Source organism: Oculina patagonica, chromosome 5, assembly GCF_052425735.1.
Source record: "Oculina patagonica isolate OP01 chromosome 5, crgOcupat, whole genome shotgun sequence".
Classification (NCBI taxonomy): Eukaryota; Metazoa; Cnidaria; class Anthozoa; order Scleractinia; family Oculinidae; genus Oculina; species Oculina patagonica.
In genome coordinates, this window is record NC_135762.1 from 10,469,302 (window position 1) to 10,483,971 (window position 14,670).

The window sequence follows — 14,670 nt, forward strand, 5'->3', positions numbered from 1 at the left end:
GTTAAAATTGTATTACTGTGTAGGTAAATTGTGTAGAAAACACCACATTCACATCATTTGCTGCATAAGGACCCTTTAATGTAATATCCTTTAATACAATGATCTTTCGTAATACTCCACCTAGCATAAGCACATCTTCTTGCTACAGCGAAAATCACATCAAGAGATACGTTTTGAAAGTTATACGAAAGTCTAAAAATCATTGTTGAACCTGTTTATGACCATTTATCACCCAACACCTTGAATTTAAGTTGAACTGCATCCTTATTTAAAAAACATACTGGGCAACGGATCCACAATCTCAACTTTGCCATGAACGTCATCTTTAAACTGTGACCATCAGTTCACTGATCCTTGGGTGACGTGGCAGTTGCTGTACTGGGCAACGATATCACTCTCAGACAAAACAGTGCTCCAAACATTCAGTTCTGTCACGTCGCCAACAAAAGCCTGCGTTGCGTCGAAGCCTCCTCCAACCTCGTCTTGATCCTGTCCGATTACGGTGGTACCTCCATAGCTGATTTTGCCGCCCACATTCATGCCGGTACCACTGCCTACCATCGCACCATCCTTGTAGAACTTGTAATCTCCGTTGGTGTTGCTCCATGTAAAGCAAACGTGGTGCCATTTGCCATCGTCAATACCAACGTCGGCATCCCTTTCGATAAAGAAAATATTTTGCAGGATTATGATATTTTAAGTATGCAATAAAAGTAAGGGAGACATTTCAATTCGACAAACCATAGGAATAATATATTACAGTCAGGAAACTTTATGCTTTTGTTGTAGTGCCCGAAACAGGTAACTTTTATATTCTAATTATTCATGGTTTCGTGGTGGTCCCTATATTTAAATCTGAAAAGAGATGTCGGGCATGGCTTCGATAATACGTAAAGTGCTCAGTTTAAGGTAAACATTTTTAACCCTTCAGTAATAAGATATCTGGTGCGTGTTGCCCCATGTTGGTTTAATTTCACTGAATAAGCGATATCGAACATCACTTCGAAACTTGTTTCAGTGCCCTGGAAGACCCTTAAGTAATATAAATTTATATACTCGAGCAGAAAGAACAAATGTTAAAAAGCGGCAATTAATTGACTTATTCATTAAGGTGGCTCGGTCTCGTGTTAAATGGGTGATGACGTCATTATGTTGCTATGGTTACTCCGATATCGATGAAACTTATCTCTTTTGAAACTTTCATCTTTCTTTAGTACAGCTGTATTGATCGATTTTAAGTTGGATTGTTTATAGGTCTTTATAGTGGCATACAAGTTGCTCAAAGTTGAAAGGTATCGTCACTCAAAAATTCCGATCGAGCAACCTTAAATAGAAAGCAGTTGAAAACAGGTTTAATATTTTCGACGTTATATAAACGATATTGTTCCCATTCCTTTTATAGCCCAAGTTTAAGTACCTGCGAATGCCCTGAATCAGAACTCGCAAAGCGGGAGATGTGCAAACCGTCAACTCATTATGTTGTCCAGTAACAGCGTAGCTGTACAAGCACTGATTGTCGGTGCCGGATTCGTACGGGTTGTCTCTTGCGAAAATGCAAACTGTAACTGCATTCAGATCATACGCGATCGAGTTTTCTTTTATTGCGTAATCCGTGTTGGTGCGCTCTGGAAAAGTCATCATGTACTCTGAAACAAAATGCTTTAATGTTAGTTGAAGGTGATAAAAAATGCATATTACTCAGATACTATTTCTCGGTTATCGAATTTAGTCGCCTAATTGGTCAAAACCACACAGTAATATCCTCATTGTTGTCAGCCAATACGGACTTGTTCTCGTTTGCTTTACTTATCCCAGGAAAAAGGTTATATACGTGGAAACGAAATACGGTGTATTATTATATACGTTGTGAGATTTACTCACTGAAAAGCCGCAAAGTAAATTTTTATTCGTAAACCGATGTCAACCAATCAAATGGCGCGTATCGCTTCTTTTCACGTGTGAGAAAAATGATACGTCGAATCAGAGCCAAGTATCATGTTTTTTTGTTTGTTTTCCGCGTGCGAGTTTTAGCCATCTATTGGCGTGGCAAAAAGCCATTTTTACAATTGTAATTCCAGCGTTTACCTTGAAACGTTCTCGTTATTCCTAAAGAATACGTCAAAATTTAAAGTGTGGAGAACAAGAACACACAGGGGAAAAAAAAGCAGGATGTCAAACTGTTGAATGATCATTATTCACAAGCGAAAAACACGACGAGCAAAATGGCACAATAGCTTCAAAAGAACTGAACAATAATCTGGCAGGTTGTCCGTGAAGGCCGTAAAAAGCAAAATATAAAGCTGCTGGACGTTGGCGTTGACCGACAAAGATTTAATTTGAAGTGCTATACGCTGTTTACAATAATACTTGCTTGCACTGTTGGAGTGTCCTCGACTTAATGGTTCATTAAATAGGGCATTCAATCTCAGTCCGTGTATGTACGTAAAAACACAATGCCACACGGAAAGCGCTTTGTATGGTTTTAACCCTATCCAGACAAGGCTTTTTTTGACCTTCTCTGACCGGGGGGGATATAATTTTATATATGACCAAACATCTTTCTTTTGGTATACGTCACGTGAGATGATGACGTCATATCACGTGACAATTACATCATGATGTCAAAACAGCCGCCATCTTGGATCCGCCATCTTGGCTTTCAAAAGTTTTCAAAAATGCCAGAAAACCACCCAAAATTACTGCAAAGTACACAAAATCGATAAAATTGTGCTTAAAAACCGTAAAAAGGTAAAAATTAATTGCATTTGTATAAATTTTCATTAAAAGAAACACGAAAATTAAAATTTGGGAAAACATGCCTATCAAAATGCCGTTGCCATGGTGAAGTCAAATTCCTGACACAAAATTCTATCCTACCAAATTAATTCCAGATAAATTTTAGAAAAACTAAGAAAGTTTGGAGGGGTTTGGTTGAATCTCGAAAAAGTTATAAGCGTTCAAAGTCAGCGCGGGCCTCAAAAGCCCCCCCCTCCCCCCGCCCCCCCTCGGTCTAAATAGGATTAACGCACTCGTTGTTTTATATCAAAAATCTCCCCAACTCGTGCGTAAATACCGTATGCGCACACTGAAGTATTCTGATTTATGCATCTTCTTAGCCTACCTTGAGTAGGAAGGCACTGTGCCGCTTTATGTGGCCGCTCATTCCCTTTTCTTCTCTTTCTTCCTTTCCTTTTTCTTGCGGCGTCCAGCGTTGAAACGAGCAAAAGGACGAGTAGGAAAGTGGTCCAGGCGAACTTCATCTTTCTTCGATACCTATGGAACTGTAAGAAAAATATAACAATGTTGAGGTCTGGCAATGACATCCTGCTTCCTAGCCACGAAATATTTGTGAACAGCAACAGCCTCCTTTTCTGCGAGTTTGCAAATTAAATACAACCGGCACAGACAACCCCGGTTAAATTCACACTTGTCGCTTAATTACACTGCATCTATGGCAAAGACCTCGCAACTTAGCCAGCTTAAAGTTTCTTATACACTCTTATTAACTCGCAGGACATCGATCAATGAAATGAAAAACAGAATTTAGTTTCTCGAACTGCCTTACGTATACGTACCTTTTAAGCTGAGACCTCTCGAACCAGTGGGCGTTGTGTCTTCAGGTGCGAATGATAAAACTCTCATTTGTGTGTTATTTATAAAGGATTGATTTCGATGTAAATTTACATTATTTGTTCGTGGCTATTAACGCCTTTTGCGAGTATTAATAAGTGAAAACAAAAGTACTCTTGCGTATTGTCTTATTTATAAATGGGTGATCAAATGCTTGGCTAATGAGAACATCAATACAATAAAATCTACCATCTTTATTATTTACTACAAATAGGTACTTTAGTGGTGAAATTGTTATGTTTTTTGATATTTTTAGACCATGCAATACCAACAGGCTAATAAATCACGGAAGATAAATACTTATTGCCCGTCCATGCTTAAGTCTCTCTACTCCTTTCTGACACGTGTAATTCTCTCGAGATCTCCCGAGGTGTAATTTAGGATGTTCAGCTCGATTCTATAAATGCGTTGCGTTTATTTTTTGTATTTATGTAACACACCTTTTTCCCCCAGCTCTTGTTGCGTGAGAGACACTTGTGTTTAAAATGCAAAAGACAGCAGCGAACCATTATGGTCCTTTACATTGCCTTTGGTTTAAACAAGTGAAAACAAAGAAATTTCCAGTATTGTCTTCTGTATTATTTGGGTTTCGGTTTCTTAGCTAACGAGGCAATTTGGCATATCTTAAACACCGAACTAAATTGATTAAGGGATTATAATGACTTATTATAGGATAACTTACAAGACATCGGAAAATAAGCGGAGAATTATATGACGTATGTCTGTAGCATAGTTATATTAACTATGGTCTGTAGTGAGTAAATAACTATTTTCCTTCATACCATAAACATCAAATATTATCGTTATTTCATGACAAAAAACGATGTTGAAGTTGGTCATTAATTATGCTAAAATGGGCGCTATATTTAAAACGCGACACAGTTTTGTATACTTATATTTGCGCTCCAGCCGGATAAGAAGAGCTCGTACATACACTGTAATTACAACAATTCGCCGCATAACTCGATATTTTATGTTTACTTCATTCGTGCCGTTAACGTATATGGTGATTTATTATGTTAAAGGGACATGGTCAGCGTTCACGTTTTGAAAAAAGTCCACCTTAACCCGAGATCAAAATACGCGTAGAGAACCTTTAGAAATCTGCTTCAATCTTCTCAGTGTTTATTTTTTTCTCCTAAATTTTCCTATTAAGTGAAACACTGAGAAGATTGAAGCAGATTTCTGAAGGTTTGTTTTGAAAAAAGTCCGCAGTGGTCTTTTTTCAAAACGTGAAAACTAGTGTCCAGGTCAGCGCGGTAAGAACGCTGACCATGTCCCTTTAAGGTACGTGCCTAATTGCCCGCTCATAGCCCTTTACACAGTGAAAGAAACAATTAATTGCAAGTGATTTATCCTAAAAAACAAAGATGTGAGTGTAACTATTGGTGCGTAATTCTGGCTTGCGTGAAAGAGCGACAGAGGTTGACACGAAGGGCAAACGAGTCAAAATAATTATTCACCTAGCACCGTCAAAGTTTTTTTTAAGGCCAAGTAAAACAAGTGAAATAATAAATGTTTCTCGTCCGGTTTACTATAAAAAAAAGTGAACGAGTGGGCCCATTTTTTTGTTTTTCCTCCATCGTCAAATTCTCCAGAAGCGAACTCGCAAAAAATAAATCCTGCAAGGTAATGGCCCCATCCAGTACGGACCTAGTATGCCAAGGCTTGAAAACTTTGGCCTGAGTTCGTGTTAAATCGCAGTCAAAAGCCATGTCTCTTTAGTTGCACTAAGTAGCACTGGGTGGCTCCTAAAAATGAATTTATTTAATTTATTTATTAGATCTTACTTTGTGCAGTGTTTTTTTAGCTTACAAAGGAACTCGCCTTTCATTCAGAAAAAAGACAGTTCTGAGAGGTATTTCATTTCATCCACAAAACAATTATCACAAAGGAATGGAATATCCATGGAAAGGAACACGGATTCGTTAGTGTGTTAGAACGAGGCTAACACGAAAAACATGGACAATAGCTGACATACATGCTTGTTTAGCACCGACAACTAATATTATATTTCTCTCTTCAATGACGCAACCTACGACATTCAAATTTTGTCATTCCCATTTTTTTAGATTCCTGTTTTTTCAAAAGTTTGCTTCTACGAGAAATACAAATAACATATGCAGTCCATGTTTCAACACTTTTTTCTACGATTGGAGGTCGGTGTAAGCTTTCAAACTACAAAAACCTGATCAGTCATTTCCGCCCATAATGTAAGAACTGAAGTTAAACGAGGTAATGGGATTCAATTGAAAGTAAGGAAATAATAGATCCTTCCTGAAACGCGACCATTAAACAACAGCATTTTTACCCGCAGGGCTCAACACGTACGCTTACTTTTAGAGATTGTAAATGCGTGTTTCGAATCTAGTAAGCGTCAAGTTTGTTTTGTTTTTGCATTACTACGTTGAGTGATTAGTTAAAAAAAAAAAAAACCACTCTCCTCACTTCGGAAAAACCAAAAGCAGCCTTGACTAACTTGCACACGTTCCAGCATTTTGTGCCGAAGACATGTATTTGCCTCAAATTTTGATTCGACAATTGGTTTTTTTTTTTGTCTATCGTTTGTGATTTTTTCTTACAAAACAAATAACAAATAAGTACCTTACAGTACACGGCATACATTACGCTACTTAGCTTACTAAATCAAGTTTACAATGTTTTCCTTATTGTTAATTTTAAGCACAAACGACAATCAAAGCTAAACTTACACGAAGAATAAAAGGCAAATAAAAGAGAAAAACTGAAACAGAGAGTAAAAGAAATTACTCGTTGTTTCATTCTTATGGGACTAGGACCAAGTTCACAAGAGTTTACAAGAAAGACTCAATAGGGTTCTATTTCTTTTGGTTAAAAGTTTTGGCTTGTTTTCTATTTCATTGGTGTGTTTCATATATTATGAAAAAAGTCGTTTGGTGAAAGTGATAACTTTGGTTTTGGATGTACGACAGGTAACCGGAAATCATGCCGAAAGGAATAAGAAAATGCCACCTTCCTATTTCCCCAATAATTTTTGGTCCCCCTCCTTCGGTACATCATTAGGTTGAAAAATTCATTTTTCTACGGAAAATTGGGTTAAACATAATTAGTGAAATAAGGATCCTTTAATTTTAACATTAATTCATCTCGATTCAATACAATGATCTTAAGTCATCAACCACCTAGCATAAAGACACCTTATGCTCATCTTGCAACAGCAAATATTACATCAAAGCAAGCTTTAATAGTTACACAAATACCAGTCTAGCAATCATTGTTGAATCTCTTATTGAACATCGTCTCGCCTGTGCAAACACTTTTTATTACTGGGTCCTTTTTTGGAATGGACAGAATGGTTTATGGCTCCACAATCTTAACTCCGCCGTGAACGCCAGCTTTAAACTGGGACCACCAGTTCACTGATCCTTGGGTGATGTGGCAGTTGCTGTACTGGGCAACAATATCACTCTCAGACAAAACAGTGCCCCATACATTCACCTCTGTCACGTCGCCAACAAAAGCCTGTGTTGCGTCGAAGCCTCCTCCAACATAGTCTTGGTCCTGTCCGATTACAGTGGTACCATCATAGCGGATTTCGCCGCCCACATTCATTCCGGCGCCACTGCCTACGATAGTGCCATCCTTGTAGAACTTGTAATCTCCGTTGGTGTTACTCCATGTAAAGCAAACGTGGTGCCATTTGCCATCGTCAATACCAACGTCAGCATCCCTTTCGAAAAAGACAAAAGCTTTATTTGCACCCTGGAAAATTACTATCCGCCGGGAAATGTTATTCTTTCATTGCTTGTAGTTTCTGAAACTGTAACATTTAACATTTCTCTTTCAATTTTTTTTTACGGTCTTGCGCAAGCCCCTACATTGGCTTAATTTTAGTCTGAATAAGGGATAACGAGCAAGTTTTCGATACTCCATTAAGTGCACAGTCAAAAGAAAACAATTTTAATCCTTCAAACTTGAAATATATGACATAACTAGAAAATCAAAAGTTTAATTGATGCACGTCGTTAAGTTTACTTTATTTACTAAAATTAAATCAAAAACTCTTCAAAGTACTGACAAACGATCGAAGGAATGGTGCTCGAATGGTGCATCCACCCTCAATAGAAAGAAGCTAAAATAAATTTCTATGTTTTTACGATAATAACGATATTTCGCCGAGTTATTTCTTTGGAAGCATAAGTAAAAAGGTACTTACCGTCGATTTCCCTGAATTAGAACGCGCAAAGTGGGAGAGGTGCAAACCGTCAATTCATTATGTTGTCCATTAACAGCGTAGCTGTACAAGCACTGATTGTCGCTGCTTGATTCATCTGGGTTGTCTCTTGCAAAAAAGCACACTGTAACTGCGTCCAGATTATACATGATAGAGTTTTCTTTTATCGCGTAATCAGTGTTGGTGCGATCTGGAAACGTCATCCAGTACTCTGAAAGATAATGATTTATTATAAGCAGGAGGAAATTATTTTCATAACAGGTAAATGTTACTGTTTTAACAATAAATTCAATTCGCACTGCGATATTAAAATGGCTAAAATCGGTAATATAAAATAATATCGGTAATAAAATTAACCGTTTAACGCACTCAGCTTGTTTCTTAATTTTTGTTATAGTTCTTAATCTTCCTATTCGTGAAAACTATACACGGACGTATTATTTTCATTGTTTAGAAAAGGAATTTGCTTAGCCACATTTGTACCGAATTTGTACCGACCCTCTTATTATGGTGAAACAAATAGCTAGACACAGAAATAGATAGCGCTGTACAATACGACTTGTTACATATGGCTTACCATCGGAAGGTGCGCACTGATGTTGTCTTACTGTCAATGGCCCCTGTCTCTGTTGTCTCGTGTTTTCACTGGCATTTATTGCGGAACCGAGCAAAAGCACGGACAGAAAAGTGGTCCAGGCGACGTTCATTTCTCTTTATATCTATGGAGCTGAAAAATGGAGAAAACAAAATGATGGGGGACAATAAATAAATTATGATAAGTCAATGACTATACTAGAAATATTGATAACACTTGGCTTTTCGTTTTCGTTATTTGTTTTTAAGAATTATGTAAAACAAATGGGAATGTACCGGTACGACCAAAATGCCAATTCACCACGAGTAGGAGTGCAAAGTATTGTTCCTGTCAAAATATTAGTGCCTATTTAAATACCATTCACGTTAATCGCTGACTCAAAATTTAGCCCGAATGAAAATGCGCTTACAATTTCTGTAAAAATAGTAATAAAGTAAACTCCGTCAAAAGCAGCTTCTACAGGATAAGCACGGCCTTCTTACTATCATCATTACCCTATAAGGTCATTTTAACGCTAAACTTTGAATTAATTGAGTAAATGAGTGAATAAGCCGAATTGAGTTGAAACTCAGTGAAATACATAGAAGAAGCCCTGAGCATGCAAATATACCGAAGAAACTCGCAAGGGTGAACTTACATTTCTATCTGCACTTCAGTTCAATAAGTGGAATATCTTGAATGAAGCTGGCTCTTGCAAAGTTGTACTGTCCCAACGAAACACTGAAGTGAAATCAACAGCGAAAAAGCCGATTAAATACCTCAGCGAAGTACAACAGTGAGACAGGACGCGTAATTAGCACTTTTATTAAAGTGCCATCAACGCGGATTTGATCATTGACAATGATTTTGTCTCATTTTGAAGTTGATTATCTTTACTATGATGTAATACTTCACAAGCAAGTGGGAGTTTTTCGTGTGAGGTTTCAAGTGCGAAGACAAACACAACACAAACCACACTAGTAAATTTTTCCACAGCATTTGATGACATTAACAGTGCAACTTAACAGTCAGGAAAACAATACAGCAAAATTAACATTGATAATAGTTCAAAAAGTAGAATGTCCCTTCGAACGAGTGAAAAATCAACGGCAAAAAGCTGATTAAATTAAATACCTCAGCGAAATACGACAAAAATATATAAGATGCTTAATTTAAGTGGCTACAACGCTGATTTGATCGTAACAATCATTTTGTCACATTTTGAAGTTGATTATCTTTACGATAACGATGATGTAATATTTCACAAACAACTGACAGGTTTTATTGTGATCATGAGGTTTCAAGTCCGAATACAACACAACACATTCGTTTGAACATAAATCAGGGGCACCCAACGAGAAAATTTTACTATAGGTGTCGGAGCACCGTGTTTGCGTTATAAGTGTCCTTTTTGAGCGTTTTAAAGCCTTATTTTTAAATGCTAAGAAAAGTGTATATTTTCGGATACGCTAGCCGAACTTTCAAACTTCAGAAAATTGTAGGGAACGAAATATTATTATCCGAATTTACGAGGCGCTGTTGCCTTCTCGAAAATCGTAGCTGGCCTTTTTTCGTGCCCAAAACCACATTTTTCTCTCTCTGAAAACAACAGGCATTACTTTCCAAATGTCACGAAAAATTGAGCTAAAGAAATCTCCAGTTTTTCGTCAGACTTTAATCCGAAAATCATAGGCAATTATAGGTCTTCCGAACAGATATTCACCGAAAAGGTCTGTTGGGTGCCCCTGATAAATTTTCAGTAAACATTTTTACTATTATTTAAAAAAAATACTAGCTAGTCTTCTTGCAACACACAAGAACAGATCTTGTTAACTTGCTTTATTCTCTCCGACCGGTTTCGTCTGATCACAGCCTTCAGCAAGTAGTTCGAACAGGATTGCTTAAAGAAACTTATTTTCCATCTATTCTATAGAGTACAAAATCCCATTCGAACTAAGGTGTGAACATCGAAAAACACCTACAGATTGTTACGTGCAGGATATGACTAAAATCCTGCCAATATGCAAAGTTTAATTTCGGGTCTCACATATTTAACGTTTAATCCGTGAGCCCCCATATTAAACATTGTCCTTTTTTACGTAGAATCTTAGTCATATCCAGCGCGTACGTCTTGTGCGTGTTTTGTTATTCACACCGTTATGGGCTCATGCTTTGTGCTACATTGCATAGGTATATAATAAGTTCCCGATGTTATCTTGTTCAAACTCCTAAATCAACGAAGTCTGTAGTATCACTCGCAGAAAAATAAGAAACTTGATCCAACAATATTTCTTCATTGCTCCGCAGCTCACCACTAGTAAAGGTCAAACATAATGTAAAAAAGGAAATACATTTATCATTCATTTCCATTAAAAAACGTAAAGCGGCAGAGACATGATAGAGACCAATCCGATAACTGTAGACAGCTGTTTCGGACCCTTTAGTCCTCGTCAGTACAGTATAATGCCACAGAGAACAGAATGTGCAGCCAACGCGAGTCAACTGTTACAAAAAGTTGGCTGCACATTCTGTTCTATAACAATGAATCATGAATTTAATAGTAATTAGCATTGAGAGGTTCTTCGCAACTCGTGCTGTTCCCCGCTCGTTTAGTGCCTCCACTGTTCGTAAACTAGTCTTTTGCGCATGGATTTTAGGTTTTATTTTCGTTTTAGGCCCGACAGCAACATTCAATGGGATAACATACCATCTGAACGATACACATTACACAGTAATTTGTAAATATGATAACAGTTATTTTGTGTTCAGTGTAATATTTGCATGTTATACAGTACTACAGCACCTTATACCTAGCGTCATTTTAAGTTATCTTAATATTTCCGTTGCAAGATCTATGTGGATAAGACAAAAACGACGAGTAGATATTCAGAGGGATAACGCCATTAGGGCCAGTCTGAGGGCGGCTACACTCCGAGGGACATATCTCCTTGTTGCTATAACGTTTGCTTTCATCTTTTCATATTCAGCGTCACTTTATTATGCAGCCTATGTAATGTTGGCGAAACCTTCTCTGGATTTTCAAGCAGACTTGATAACAAGAAGTTTTAGCGGTGTTCTGGTTTTGTCGAACAGCGTCATTAACTTCATCATATATACAGTACAGATGAAGGATTTCCGCGCATTTCTTAAAGAGAAATTTTGTGCTAAAGGGAATGGAAAAAATCTAAACCCACCCGGGGAAGGGATTCAACTGAAGGCTTTTGTCATTCAAGACAATCCCTGACTATTCTGGGCCTAAGAGATCATCCCCCAATTACCCGAAGACCTACCTTAAAAACATGGTTTTGTCGAACAGCGTCATTAACTTCATCATATATAAAGTACAGATGAAGGATTTCCGCGCATTTCTTAAAGAGAAATTTTGTGCTAAAGGGAATGGAAAAAATCTAAACCCACCCGGGGAAGGGATTCAACTGAAGGCTTTTGTCATTCAAGACAATCCCTGACTATTCTGGGCCTAAGAAATCATCCCCCAATTACCCGAAGACCTACCTTAAAAACATGACCGGGTGGTTGTCGCACATTTTCAAAGAAACATCTAAAAATAATGATAGCAATATTTCCTTTTGTGGGCGTGGTTCCAAGTCATTTCGTCATCTATGGCAGTTTCACCATTCGTAGCAGCGATAACCATGATAGTTCCCCTTTATTTTATTCAGCTTAATACATTGAACCTATCGAGATTACCTTAACGGTGCTTGTTTTTGCTTTGAATACCCTTAAAGATACCAGCTAGAAATCTTAATGCTTTTAAACGTGAAACGATCACCCAGTCACTTTTTTGATGGTTGTCTCCTAAGGAACGAGCTGCTGCTCTTTCTCAGACAGGGAGTACCGTAAAATTTCGATAAAAAACCAACAAATATTCCATGTTACCCCCGCCTGTGTAAAAGCAAAACAAAAATCTTCCGGACGCGAAAGCCGTCTGAATAATACGCTCTTCTGAAACCAATAAAGCCCGTAGGCCTTAATTTGCTCATAACGGTGGTAATTTAATTAGCTCTCAACGGTGGTAGTTTTTTATATAAGTAACCTATATTGTAGACCTTGTTTTGCAATTATCCCGTTAAAATATATTCAAAACGTTGGCAAATGTTCATAAGTGGATTTAATAAATGCTTCAGTATGTATACAGTATCTTTAGTTTTCCCCTAAGATCAAACGATAAAATAAGCCTTTGTATCTTTATAAAGAGGAACGTGGTTGGATTGTCTAACTAGCTAAGATTTTAATGGAATAAGGGAACATATTTCAAAGTGGTTAAGGACAATTCACTTTTCGTATTGCAGTGAATTCCGTGATGAAATTAAGTCGTTCCAGCGGCACCGTACATCGCGTGCACATTGACCATCTTTAATTGTGTAGTTCAAATAATGAATAACATCAAATTGCAGTTAAAAAATAGCAAAGAAACCCAACAGAAAAGGAAAACTAAATTGCTAACTGTTGATTGGCTTTAACGGATAGTTAATGTTCCCAACCCATGAAGTCAAAACAAGACAACAAGTTCAGTGGGAGAAAAGGGGTAAGGGATGAAGTGCTCGAGTTGCCAATCAGAATCATCAATAGAAATCATGCAGGGTACATGTATCACAGGTTAGTTGGTTGGCAACGAGAGACTGGAATCCTCTCCTTCCTTTCAGGAAGCCCTAGTTCCCAAGAAACTGGGGTCCTAATCTCTAGGACCCTTGGGAACAAACACAACCACATGCCCTGGTTCCCAAGAAACTGGGGTCCTAATCTCTAGGACCCTTGGGAACGTTCCCAAGAAACTGGGGTCCTAATCTCTAGGACCCTTGGGAACAAACACAACCACATGCCCTGGTTCCCAAGAAACTGGGGTCCTAATCTCTAGGACCCTTGGGAACAATCACAACAACCAACAACAGCAACAGTGGGGGGCCCCACTATAAGGGGAAAGCTGACCCTGTGAGGCTATGGGGCAAAAGGGCGAATGGTACAGAGCACTTCATCCCCCTCCCGTGGTTTATTAACTATAAGAAAAGACAATGCTTAATTAAGATGGTCTAAAGCTATTGAAGAAGTTCAGAAGAGACAGTAATCGAATAACACAATGGTCGAGTTGATACATGCCAGCTCGACACAAAAGCTAACGGTTACATGTATATCAATATCTCAAAAGCAGACACATTGCTCAAGTCCAACAGCTCTAAGCCTGAGCTAGCATACAAAATGATAACAATATAAAAAACAATGTTTCTGTAAGCAGGCATGCTGCTTAAGTCCCATCAGCTCTAAACGTAAGTAAGCATACAAAATGGAAATAATAATTATTAGAATAATGTCTATAAATGCGGGCTTGCTTCTTTAGTCCATCAGCTATGGCTAACGTTTAAAAATAATAATAGTAATATAATAAACACCCTTAACATAGCCGGATATGTGCGTAGAACTAAAACATTGCCTACATTTTTACAAATACTAAGCTAAAAGAGAACGAAAGAGGGTTGGGTGGGTGGGAATTATTGTGAAAACTCTTTTAGGGAGCTCAGAGAATTTGAAGTAAAACTACTCAAGTCTAGATAAAACCGCATGGCCTTGATTGACATAATAGAAAAGGGGCGATGTGATTGGCCAGCCCGAATAGCGCATCACACTCAGAAGTGAGTTTGACCTTTGAATGTAACGCAAGAGTGATAGTCTTGCAGCATATTGCGTGACAGATCTGCGTATTTGAATAGAGTGATCTTATGACTTCTCTGAACTCCTTTCATGGTTGTCACATTAACTTTAATTTATATTACATGTAAATTGGCATTTATATTACATATAAATTTGCTTTAATGTTCCCAACCCATGAAGTCAAAACAAGACAACAAGTTCAGTGGGAGAAAAGGGGTAAGGGATGAAGTGCTCGAGTTGCCAATCAGAATCATCAATAGAAATCATGCAGGGTACATGTATCACAGGTTAGTTGGTTGGCAACGAGAGACTGGAATCCTCTCCTTCCTTTCAGGAAGCCCTAGTTCCCAAGAAACTGGGGTCCTAATCTCTAGGACCCTTGGGAACAAACACAACCACATGCCCTGGTTCCCAAGAAACTGGGGTCCTAATCTCTAGGACCCTTGGGAACGTTCCCAAGAAACTGGGGTCCTTGGGAACAAACACAACCACATGCCCTGGTTCCCAAGAAACTGGGGTCCTAATCTCTAGGACCCTTGGGAACAATCACAACAACCAACAACAGCAACAGTGGGGGGCCCCACTATAA

At 38.1% G+C, this 14,670-nt stretch overlaps 2 protein-coding genes across 2 annotated transcripts; both read right to left on the reverse strand.

Moving 5' to 3' along the window:
- Positions 1 to 339: 339 nt before the first annotated feature.
- Positions 340 to 1,638, reverse strand: LOC144654042 (neuronal pentraxin-1-like). The gene is made up of 2 exons (XM_078514157.1): positions 1,418 to 1,638; positions 340 to 658 (listed from the first exon to the last, which is right to left on the reverse strand). Exons 1-2 carry the CDS (start codon positions 1,636 to 1,638, stop codon positions 340 to 342), a joined length of 540 nt encoding a protein of 179 aa, XP_078370283.1.
- Positions 1,639 to 6,717: 5,079 nt separating this feature from the next.
- Positions 6,718 to 9,160, reverse strand: LOC144655632 (neuronal pentraxin-1-like). The gene is made up of 4 exons (XM_078515917.1): positions 9,076 to 9,160; positions 8,421 to 8,570; positions 7,826 to 8,054; positions 6,718 to 7,339 (listed from the first exon to the last, which is right to left on the reverse strand). Exons 2-4 carry the CDS (start codon positions 8,548 to 8,550, stop codon positions 6,967 to 6,969), a joined length of 732 nt encoding a protein of 243 aa, XP_078372043.1. The 5' UTR covers positions 8,551 to 8,570; positions 9,076 to 9,160; the 3' UTR covers positions 6,718 to 6,966.
- Between the last annotated feature and the right edge of the window lie 5,510 nt (positions 9,161 to 14,670).